This window comes from Anneissia japonica, unplaced genomic scaffold (genome assembly GCF_011630105.1).
Source record: "Anneissia japonica isolate Jap-2015-1 unplaced genomic scaffold, ASM1163010v1 scaffold287617_len321496_cov130, whole genome shotgun sequence".
Taxonomy (NCBI): domain Eukaryota; kingdom Metazoa; phylum Echinodermata; class Crinoidea; order Comatulida; family Comatulidae; genus Anneissia; species Anneissia japonica.
Genome location: NW_022696710.1, coordinates 86,282 through 98,726, shown reverse-complemented (window position 1 = coordinate 98,726; position 12,445 = coordinate 86,282). Strand labels below are relative to the sequence as shown.

The 12,445-nt window shown below is 35.3% G+C and overlaps 1 protein-coding gene across 1 annotated transcript; it reads right to left on the bottom strand.

Annotated features, from left to right (window-relative positions):
* Positions 1–5,271: 5,271 nt before the first annotated feature.
* On the bottom strand, positions 5,272–10,869 carry LOC117102151. The gene is made up of 6 exons (XM_033242359.1): positions 10,751–10,869; positions 9,588–9,672; positions 9,043–9,141; positions 7,338–7,481; positions 5,596–5,670; positions 5,272–5,379 (listed from the first exon to the last, which is right to left on the bottom strand). The coding sequence occupies exons 1-6, from the start codon at positions 10,867–10,869 to the stop codon at positions 5,299–5,301; spliced, it is 603 nt and encodes a 200-aa protein (XP_033098250.1). The 3' UTR covers positions 5,272–5,298.
* Positions 10,870–12,445: the final 1,576 nt, after the last annotated feature.

Below are 12,445 nucleotides of genomic sequence, written 5' to 3'. Positions count from 1 at the left end.
CTAATCTCCCTACCATATACATATCCATCTAACAATGATTTGGGGTTGAGAGCAAAATAATGCACTCAATTCTGATTGGTCACTTCAGTTGAGTACGGTACTGTGTTTTTGAATTCATGGTGGTGGAGTTAAGTCAGTTTATACATTCTTGGAAGGTAGTTTAGCAGTATTATCCACTATGGAGGTAAGAGGTTTGTTTTATTATCAGATAATGTGGGTTACTACTAGGGTATGGCATTAATAATATGCATGATACAGTAGTGGGTAGTGGTAGTAAGAAAGACTTGGAGAGACCTAGGCTAGCCTAGGCCAGGCCTGGCATATTTGTGAATAATGCATATACATAGTCATAGGCATAGACATTTCAAACTGTTCTCTATCTATGCTATATCGTCAGTGAGGATATAGATAGGCTAGGCTAGCGTAGCCTTAGGGATATGGCCATAAGGCCTTTGTTGGCCTAACTAAACTGAGGCTATGAGAATGGTAATTAGGCCGTGTTCTCATAATTATTATAATATAGGCTATCAAGTGCATGCTTTATTGAAATAAAGTTGGTGTTTAGGGGTAGGGCCTGGCCTAAACCGGGGTGGTGTTAAAAGCTAGTCTAGCAATTATTATTTGCTGAAAGTTCATGCATGTAATCACCAATTATTAATTAATATAAATGGTGACTTTTATTTCAGAATGTCTTTGTTTGAAGCCTTACTGTGTCTGTGGCTGTTGATTGAACAAACAAACAGAAAATTACCTGCTTTCGTCAGAGGTGAATATAATGTTTTCTTTACGTTTTAAGTTTACTGGTCCTAGGTTCTGATTAGCAACATGCTTAAAATAAATGATATGTACTGTAGTTACTATATGATGACGGTTATTAAATACAGGTCTCCCTCCAATCAAAGATCACTTTTTGGACCGGGATTTTCATGGTCTTTAGCAGCTTAGCTCTCTAGTAAGATGCCCGCTGTCATTTGTATGTCCACCCACGTCCTGTACCATTGTCATGTCTGTTTTTCTACTTGCCCAGTAAATAGCGGGCAGTACACAAATGAACGCGGGCATTCTACACAGCTATGACGTTTCTATAAACACTTTTGTTCTATTTATACCCTTTGATTTGGCATATAAGGGACATTGAAATTGTAACTGTTTTGAAAACTAAAAAAAAAACAGGAATGGAAACTGATAATTCACTTTTGAAAAAAAAACAACTGCTAGTCTCTTACCTAACCGTACCTTTGCTACTGTACATTATGCATATCATACTTATACATTAATTTCGAAGGGATATAACACATTAAAAATTTTATTTATTAAGGTACATTTAATACAACTTAATTCGTTTTCCTAGACATATATCACCTTAATTAAAATTATTTTAAAAATAAAAAATTGAGCATAGGTATTTCAATTGACAAAAGGCCATTTCCCCCTGCCCTTTAATTTCTTATAATTGACCTGTATAGTCTGATTTTTCATTCATTTTTATTTTTTCAAAAAAAGTGTTTTAAAATGCCCAGCACAATGAAATGCATATGCTCTGTTTTACATTTTTGGCATGTTTTTTCATGTTTAAAAGCGCATAGAGGTTTCCATAATATGTGCTCTATATATAAGCCATTATTATTCTTATTTCAGATTATTGTTACATCATTTTTTCAGCAAGTGTAAAACTCCGAAAAAAGTTAGTACAAGCCAACGTGATTCAATATTTCAAGCTTGATTTGATCAACTGCAGAATTTATACCATCTGATCTTTTAACAAGAATTTTAATTTAGCTTGCAAACATTGGACATGAAAAAGCATCATTGTGGACAGCTGCTTCAATATTAAAAAATGCTGGTTAATGCATGCTAACACACAAGGTTCTTGTGATTTTTGTTTTATATACAGTAATAAACTCTAGTGATGATTTAATATAATAGGCCTACATTACGGACAAAAATGCTGATTTATACAGGACTGTAAAGCGAAGGACTCTAGAATAAGCTTGAATTTGAGTTACAGTATGTGTAGCAGTTTTTAATTACAGAAATTATGGTTTGTATATCTTAAACTCAGTGTTTTTTGTAAGTCTACAGGAGTTGATTAAAGCCATTATTATTGTACAAAAAGGACCTGGCACCAATTGAAGACCAGTTGGAACTTGGACCAGTTGAATTGTCCAAAAACACAACCCGCAACTGGTTCCAGTTCCAACTGGTTGAACTAGAATTTAAAACCAGTTGGAGTTGGGACCAGTTGCAACTGGGACCAGTTGAATTGTCAAAAAACACAACCCGTAACTGGTTCCAGTTCCAACTGGTCGAACTGGAATTTTTACCTGGGTATTCTGTAGCCCGAGGCCCTATAGCAAATAAAAATGATAGCAGTTTTGCTAGATTTGGCGACATCAAGCGAGAATAAACTATTTTAATAGTAGAAGCCAGGCCTAGGCCTTAGCTACCAATGAAAACCACCTAAGCCTAGCCTAGTAGTACACCTATAGTATAAGTATAAGTATGCCCCTGGGCCCTAGGCGGGTATTCGGGCTAGGCCCTAGGCCTAAGCCTAGCCTTAGTAGACCATTCTCTATGGTAGACCATAAAATACGCAAGAATAACAGAAAGGATTTTTAACCCAAACATTGTGATAAGCCCCAATCGAAATACATGAAATGGGCCTAAATTTTTATGACATAAATTTGATCGTAACTGTTTGCGCCATGTTTCGCGACGTCGACTTTGCAAAAAGCCAAAATCGAGTCGGTCATTTCTATTGGCTAATCATGACGTAATATCATTTACCGTACCTTTAGCATTCGGAAGTTCCGATACGGTACCGTATCTCTAGCCACGGCGTAAAAAAACCGACATGAATTTTTTTTTTACATAATTACTTAACAGTTTTAATAAACTAAACTACAAGCCTTCGTCAGAAAATAGTTGACGATTACGAAATTTAGGCATTTTAAGTTTATACCAATATTTGTGGTAATTAAACTAAGAAAATAAGTAAAAATTCCACCTACCATGTCGAACTAAATTCTACGCTTTACAAAATGGAAACGCATGAATGAACGGATAGATGTCAAAGTTTAAAATCCCTGGATGATGACATAATCCAGGGCGTAATTACGCCAATATTTAAAGGAGATTCTTTGCACGACCCACTTAACTATCGTCCAATTAGTTTGACGTCAGTTGTTTGTAAATTGTTTGAAAAATTTATTCGTGATGCTGTGGTTAACCATTTAGAGTTTTATGATTTGTTAAGTTCCCATATCAACACGGATTTAATTAGGTCTCGTAGATCATGTCTGACGCAATTGTTAGCATTTTTTCAAGACTAGACGAGGGAGTTCCTATGGACGTCTTATGTTTGGATTGCTGTAAAGCATTTGACCCAGTAGGCCTACCTTATGAGCGTTTAAAGGTTAAACTTAAGTCCTTTGGTATTTACATGGATTTCAAACTTTCTCGAGGATCGTAGACAGTGTGTTAAGGTTAAGGGCTGTAGGTCGTCTTGGGTCCCTGTTACTTCTTGCGTGCCCCAAGGGTTAGCCTGGGTTCCAGGCCCTAATTTTAGTTTACTCACTCTTTATTTCACTTAGTGCGCGCCATACCTAATTTAATTGGCGTCCCATACTCGATTTCTTTTTTTCGAATTAGGGCCTGGGCAAAGGATTCATGCGTGCGATTTCCCACATCAAATTTGATGTGGGATATCGTATGCATGATTGATTTTGTAAATCACGTGATTTACTTCATGCATATTAATCAATCTTGGTAAATTTTCAAAATTGAAGATGCGGATGTCTCGACTAGAACAAGCTAACCAGCTCCCTTTTGGCTACCTATACTTGAATTAAAACAGTTAGTATAGTTCTGGCCTGCTGAGAACGACACGGACTGATAACCGTAGGCTATACTTAGGAACCTTGCTCACCGCTAGCTGCTACACAGATTAGGCCATTAGGGTAGAATGTTGTTAAAAAGGTATGCCTCTGTAAGTAATACGCCAAGTCTTTACTAGTCTAGGCTAGGCCTACTACTCCTGACTCCAGACGAGGCCTGAGCCATCCTCCTGGAAAGTTAAAGTTTTGTTGTATTTGTATGGTATGCCATCTAGTCTAAGCTTAATTGTTTTTGCCATTGCCAAAATTAGTCTTACTAGGGTTTATTCTAAATATTTTAGGCCCGTTTTATTAGGGAGGACTATTTAAATTTAGTCATGCATAACTAGTCGACTCAGTTTCATGGCTCCAATAATATGAACATTTGATTGGTTGAAATTGTTTATTTCGGTCCGCCCATTTATCCAAATACGGAATATAAGATTACGTCATTCTTTTGGCATCCTGGTGCCTGATTTCAGTGTTTTACAAGTCGCTTATTTCGTCTCTAAATTAACTTTCTCGTTGGTGGCGCTGTCCAGAATGAGAAAAATAGTTAAAAAAAATAAGAGACTTGTGGCAAGGCTACCCAAGGGTCGGTACTTGGGCCAACTCTTGATCTATGGTAACGACCTGCTTGGCGACCTGGACAGTGGTGGGAAAAGGCTGCTTGCCTTAAGGTGGTTTGGTTGAAGCCATGTCATGATGCTTTTATCAGGTCTGTGAATTCCTGATTGCTTTTAGGTGGTTAGGTTTGAAGTCATGTTGACAATTTTAAATCAGGTTTTTGGGCTTCTGCTTGCTTTTGGTTGGTTTGGTTCAAGCCATGTTGTTGGGTTGAAGCCATGTTGTGGGGTTTTCATTATGTTTTTGAATTCCTCCTTGTCTTTAGGTGGTTTGGGTTGAAGCCATTTTGTGAAGTTCTCATTAGGTTTTTGAGTTCCTTCGTCACCTTTGTGTGGTTTGAGATAAAGTCATGCGGTGTTTTTATCAGGTCTTTGAGTTCCTGCTTGCCTTTAGGTGGTGGGGTTTGGCATGTCTTCATATTTCCATCTGGTCTTTTAGCTTCTTTAATCTTTTTGCCTTTGAGTGGTTGGGTTTGGCCATGTCATGTTTCCATCAAGTCGTTGAGCTCCTACATGCCTTTGGATGGTTTTGGTTGAAGCCATGTTGTTGGGTTGAAGCCATGCCGTGGTGTTTTCATAAAACCGAAAGGTCCACTGATTAATCTCAGATAAGATAGTATAATATATACTAACTTATCTGAGATAGTATAATATATACTCCAAATATCAAAATGCACGCCATCGTGTCGAGATTCAATATTTCGACATTAATTATGTCATCATCAGTAATGATGTCATAATTTATGTCGAAATATTGAATCCCGACACGATGGCGTGCATTTCTATAATTGGTGTTTTCATAAGGTCCTTGAGTTCCTGTTTGCCTTTAAGTGTTTGTTGAAGCTGTGTAACGGTGTTTTCATTAGGTCTTTGAGCTCCTGTGTGCAGTGGTATGAGTAAAATGTTATTTCTAGTTGACAAATTATGTTTGATTGTTATGTTACAGATGAAAACAAGCAGATATAAACCCTATGCAGATGGATTTAATAGTATTTTGCAAGATGAACCGATGAACAATAATCGTAATTAAATCAGTTTAGTATCATTCAATGCTCAGCATATTGTCATTAGAAAAGCAGAAATGCTCATTATACCTCTTCCTCTGACAACTCAGAGTTTTTGTCCAGATCCTCTTGAATTTTTAGTTGATATTCTTGAAATTTCATGTCCTAAAAGAAATATAATCTAATGTTATTTTATTATATATTTTGTAGAAATTTTCCAAAATTAACACGAGGTACAAATATTATCTAAATATTATAACCCATATTGCATAGTTCTCAAACTATGAGTCGCAACTCAAATTTGGGGTGTCAAGTAAATTTGCAAGACTGTTGAAGATTTAAAGAAGACAAATTCAGATCCGGGCCTATACATTGTTTAAATTCGCCATAGTATAATTTAAAAAGTTTTCTTCAATTTTGTTTTTATGTCCCATTTTAAGTAACATTTTCATCTTGGGAAGTTGGTCGTGGAAAATTGTGATAGAGTTTTTAAAAAAGCTTATTATCATCAATCATATAATTTCACCTCCAATAATTATTTATTTCATTAGAACGAGATGAGTGGCCAATTGGTAAAGCCGGGTAACTACATGTTCTATTAAGCAAGAACAAAACAAATGTTTTAAATGCATTAATAAGTATAATGTTCTCCGGTGTATAGATATTAAAGTTTTGTACTAATTGCTTTATAAGTCAATCGCCCTATTTAAATGTTAGTTTTATAATCAGCCAGTTGTAGTAGTCATTGTTAGCTTTAGTGATATATCAGTACATTTAGCTGTGCGTGCGGATTGTTTATGCAGTACGAGCTAGCACAGCAGTTGCAATGGCATGTACGTTTACACAGTACTACTGTACAAAGAATATATATTTGAATGTGTTTGAAGAACTTGTCGTGAGATTAATATTTTGATAGACATTTGTCAGAGAAATAAAATTCTTCAAGCATTTGAAAAAAAATCATTAATCACATTGGTTAGTGCAGACAGGTTAGATGGTCTCATCTAGCTTTTTTTTTTAAATTTAGACACGACGATTGGGCGAGTGTCTGCCCTGTCTCTCCACAGGCGTGCATCATAGTGCTAAGTGTAAAAACACTAGTCTTGCTGTACGATATGGCAATACAAACAAGAAGAATTGACCTTTTGAACACAAACCAAAAAAAAATGTAAACTGTGCACTAATTAAAACGTAGTGCATTGTTGGGAATTACAGTGATGATGTAACGACTGACTTATAAATGATATGTATAGTACAGTATAGTATGATTTTTTATGTATCATGCTGAAGATAGGCATCGGTCAAACAACCAGATGTAAAAGCAGAAAACGGAGCTCGTTTCGCTTAGCTTAGCACGCGGTTAAATAGCTATTTGTTTTGTATTAAAAATACTTTCACGAATGTGTTATTGAGTGCTATTTTAAAGCTTAACTTTGCTAATGTTATATTTAATCACACCAGAACTCAAGATATTAAAATTTGTGATATATTCCTTCACAGTTGAAACAATTAGCATTGCAGTCATCTGTCTACATCTTCTCAATAATCAATTGATTTAACTATCGTCAACATCAGGAGAGATTGAAATCTTGAATAAACGAATAGATATTTTACAAGTCGTCTCTAATTTGTTAAATCGCCTTCGTGCTCAACTCACACAACTACACTTAGTTAATTCAGCAAATTAGTGCTGTGAGTTTAGGTTACTCTCAGCTGTCCTCCGTTATCTTAACCATTAGTATATCTTATTTAGAAAGTCTATATTTTCCTTTATTCATAAATCATACAAAAATTATCAAGTTACATTCAATTGGAAATTTTATACGTATTACCAGTTTTCTTGCACCCTCTCTTTGTACATCTTCAATTGCTTCTTCCAATACAAACAAATCTTTCTTTGAGTTGGAATTTGCAGCAATTTGATGTCCTGCCACCATTTTTTCTGCCTCAATGCTCACAAACACATCATAAAACTCCTATTTGAACAACAAAAATGTACATATTATTTTCTTGCTTTCAAATTGTATCCTTATGCTATTCTTGTTAATGAGCAACTTCATTCTTATTTATTAGATAACGACTTCCTTTATAACCACCAATCTGGTTTTAGGAGTAAATATTCCACTGCAGATACCAGTTTCATTAACCATAGAGATGATTTGAAAAAAAAAAACAAACTGAGGCTTGTAAATGTAATCTTGCAGGTATGTCCTTATGGATGTTAAAAAATCGTTTGGTATTGTGAATCTTACAAATTCTATGTACAGTAATAAACTTAGGAAATGGGCTTTGACCATAATTCCCTGAACTGGTTTTAATCGTATCAGCGTAATAGGAATCAGGTTGTTGAAATCGATGGTGTTACATGCAGTGTCCCACAAGGAAGCACTATTAGTGCAACTCTGTTTTATGTTGCATAATGATCTATCATCAAGTGTGACTTGTTGTCTATTCACCCTAAAAGAGGAAATCCATACACTTTGGCTCGCGTAAGCGCTTTAACTAAACAAATTTTTAAAGACATTAGAAATATATTTTGTGTTAAATAACTTGGATTCTTACTTGATAACGATCTTAATGGTAACTCTATGGCTATGTCTATTATTAAAAAAAAAAAAATTGGCCACCTGAAATGTTTATACCGCACTAGGAAAATAGTATACATTGCTCTAAAACCATCAAAGCTTCAAATAATCAAAAATAACACTGTTCGACTTACTCTTGGTCTTAGTCCCCGTGACCATATTGAACAATGTTAGATATTCAAATATTGAAAACAGAAAGAAATTATTACAACTATCCCATGATTTTCTGATACCCATACAGCTGGGTAGACTGAAGATATAGATAATATGCCTTGCTCAAGGCATAGTTGCCAACTTAATACGCGGCTTGACCGTGAGATGGACAGATAAATGATCGTTTGCCAGTTTTTTTACACAAAACAAAAGCTTACGGATTGCAATTTTACACACATTTTTCACTTATGGAATGGTGTATACAGTAATATGCTAGAAATGTGCCATTGTGTCTGTAGTGTTTGTTTAATGTAGCAAAGGAACCAAATGACGTGACATTTTAATGTTTTATTACCAAGTACTGCACTGTGCATCGACTGTTTGTATTTGTTTTGTACATGAAACAGTACATAGAATAAAAGGTTCACTATCATCTATTGAAAGACCAGAGTCAGTAGTACTCAAGATCCAATGCAGGCACTACGAGGAAGACAAGGACATGATCATAAGCACTCCATACTATGAGATCGCTATATTAAAGTGTAAGGATTTACCCAATTGAAACTGATAGTAATCCGCCTTCTGTCCCTTACTCCAAACTTTCAAACTCTATACAACCACTTGTTCTGAATTCTATGTAAAATGTGTGAAATTTATTAGTTGTGCTGGATCATTGTTTGTTCTATGTATCATACAATTTGTTTTGTTTGTATTTAGTATGTAGTTAGTCTGTCAATGGCAGTGTAAAATTTCTTTTTTTTTCTGTAGACAATGTATCTTGTATCCTATTGGTACTGACCTGTTCATACTGGCTGCTAAATTGCCAACAAAAGTTTTCTTCAAGACAACCTTTACTTGCAAATTTAAATAGAAAGATTTTCAATAGTTGTATAAAAGCCTGAAACAAACAAATATAGAACCATAATGTTTGTAGCACAAACTACTGAATTACATGTAGATTTTAATTGAATAGTATTGAAGGTACAGTATATAAAATATGGTTGGCAATGCATTATTTACTCATTCATTTGATGGGAGTCAACAGTCCACATGTATTTAAAATTTAACACTATAATGCATGAGTTACTCATTCATTTGATGGGTTAGACAGTCTATATATTTAAAATTTAACACTACAATGCATGGGTAGTACTCATTCATTTGACAGTCTATATATTCAAAATTTAACACTACAATGCATGGGTAGTACCCATTCATTTGATGGGTGTTGACTGTCTATGTATTTAAGATTTATCACTACAATGCATGAGTAGTACCCATTCATTTGATGGGGTTGACTGTCTATGTATTTAAGAGTTATCACTACAAACACATTTGACCTACATCAATTTTTTCCTGTTGTAGTTCTTTCTCCAATAAGTTGGCCTCTCTTAAGTCTTGTATAATCAAATCTTCCTGCGTAGTTTCCCTAGTGAAAAACACGATATTTTTATGATATAAAAAGCTATCATGCTTGATTTCACAATAATAATAATAATAATAATAATAATTTATTCGAACGTACACTTTTACATCAGTGGCACACGTTGTAGGACGGTGCGTTCCAAAACAACAAATTCATATAAACGGAGCAAAACAAGAAATATAACTGACAAACAAAATTACTTTGTATTATATATTATATATATATATATATATATATATATATATATATCTGTGTGTGTGGGTGGGGTCGGCATGTGTATATTCTCTGTGTTGGTGAATACATTTGTATATCTGTATGTGCGTGTAATTATATGTAAACAGTGTTATGTATGTGTGCATATGTATTACTTTTTATGTATATACAATGTGTATATGTATGTATATATAAATATATATATATGCATAATCTTTATAATATATAGCAAAATAAATAAATAAATTTTTTATCTCTTTGCTTTTTGAAATTTGATGTTTGTTTGGTGTTATCTTTTATTTATGGTTTGGTGTTGATGCATTTTCTTATTGTTTATGTCAGATTCGAGGAACGTTTCTCTTTTTGTATTTTTATATGTGAATAGACCAATAACGTTTATCATATCTTATCTTATCTTACAATTAATTGGAACTGTTTACAAGTGCATGCATGTTAAGAATATGCTTTAAAAAACATATCGAATATATTGTTAACATCATTATTGAAAAAATAATAATTGCTGCCAAGCATAATATTAAGCTTAACATAAAGGTTTGCATTTGAAAATATATCCCAAAAATAATGACAGTTACTTAGTTGAAGAGTATATCTTAATCTTGCAAAGTCGTCAGATCCAATATCATTGAACACAGGGCATTAATTTTCTTGACAATCGCCATCAAAAAGCTGACATATACCAATACTTTCAGGCGTCCAGCTGCAAATTCTACCCTTAAGAGGAAGTGTATTTGAGGGTAATTTAAATTTAATGTTGACGCCCTCAAAATATGTACTATTTTACAAAATTAACTCTCCAATCGGGGTTTTCTTTAAATTGGTGTAATCAATGAGCAATGTCTTACTATACCATTGCTTCAATCCAACTACAAACCGAGGCTTCACCAAGAACTTGCTTGGTAGCGGAAGCCCAATGTGGATTGGGGATGTTTTGGGCTTGTCGGATATGATCAAATATATTATTTGCATTACCTTTATGTAATATTGTTTCTACACAGCTTAAACATTTATAATTTAAGTCCCTACAATTGCAATTCTACACTGCCCTCCGGGCTGATGCATGAATTCCATGGGATGTGATCGCGCATGCGTAAACCAGTCGTGTTCGTTCGTGTGACGACCAGACGAAGATTTACTTTCTCTGAAAAATTTTCGAAGCTATAAATCACGAAAGCTAGGTACACTTTATTATTCTGACCACCTTCTGAATTATATTTGATCATAGATAGGCCTAGAGCATAGTATAGGATTATTATGGATCATCAAGCTGATAAGGACGAATTAGGGCCTAGTACCGGTGACGGTACAGTTTCTAGGAGTTTGGCGCCATGTGCACCAGCAGCAGGTGACGAGGCCCGTGCCGAGGGCTTAGGCCTAGTAGAAATGCTCGCAGGCATGCAACAAAGCATGCAGGCTACTAATGAATTGTTAATGCAATTAACAAAGCGGGGAAGAGATGGAGTATCTGCTTCAGTTCATGGTACAGCTGCACAGACAGCACAAATTACAGCTGCAGACACAGCGAAAATACCTATACCGGCTGCACAGTCAGCACAAATTACAGCTGCAGAGACAGCAAAAACACCTATACCGGCTGCACAGTCAGTAGATAAAGCTATACTTGGACAGCCTATTTCATCCAGATCATGTGATGATGCCTTAAGCATATTTGGGGGTGATTTTGGTAGTGACGCCTCTGATGATGAGGATGACAATAAAACGGATGGTCTGCTAGACCAGTTAGACGCTGAAATGAGACCATGGAATATGACAGCTCCCCCCCCCCTCATTTCAGAGAAGCTAGCACAAATTGTTAATGAAAAATTTTCAGTAGATTTGGGCTTGGAAAAAAGAAAGGAAATTTTAGAAAAACATAAAATCCCAAGTAACTGTACTGAACTGGCTGTTCCAAAATCAACACACAGATATGGGACAAACTTAAAGGGTTTCAAAAGAGGAAAGACTTGCAAATGTCTGTACTACAAGACAGCATTATGAGAGTGACTGGTACCCTTGCCCATTCCTTGGATGACCTACTCAAGGTGAAGGATGATAAGATTAAGCTCAATTTTAAGAGCATGGCATCAAATCTTTTAGAGTCTGTCGCTCTATTAGGGCATGTGCATACTGAACTCTCTATTAAGAGAAGAGATATGATTAAACCTCTATTAAGTAATGAGTTAAAGAATTCTTGCACAAGGGCAAATAAGCCAGGGAAAGAATTCCTATTTGGAGATAATCTTGCAAAGCTGATCACTGAATCAAAGATAGAAACCAGGGTTATGGCATCACAGAGTGCATATGACAATAAAAATATCCGATATCACCCTTACAGGCAAAGACAGCATTTTTTACCGTACAGAGGGAGGGTTGGTCAGACAACTCATTATCCCTCCCATTACAAGAATCCAGGTTACCTTCAGGGAAACAGACCTTATCAGGTCAAGTTCAACAAGAAAAGAGGTGGACTGAAAAGAGAGTAGAGACTCAGGTAAGAGATTATAACATTACTACATTCAAGGCAGGGAGACGTATAAGAGACAGT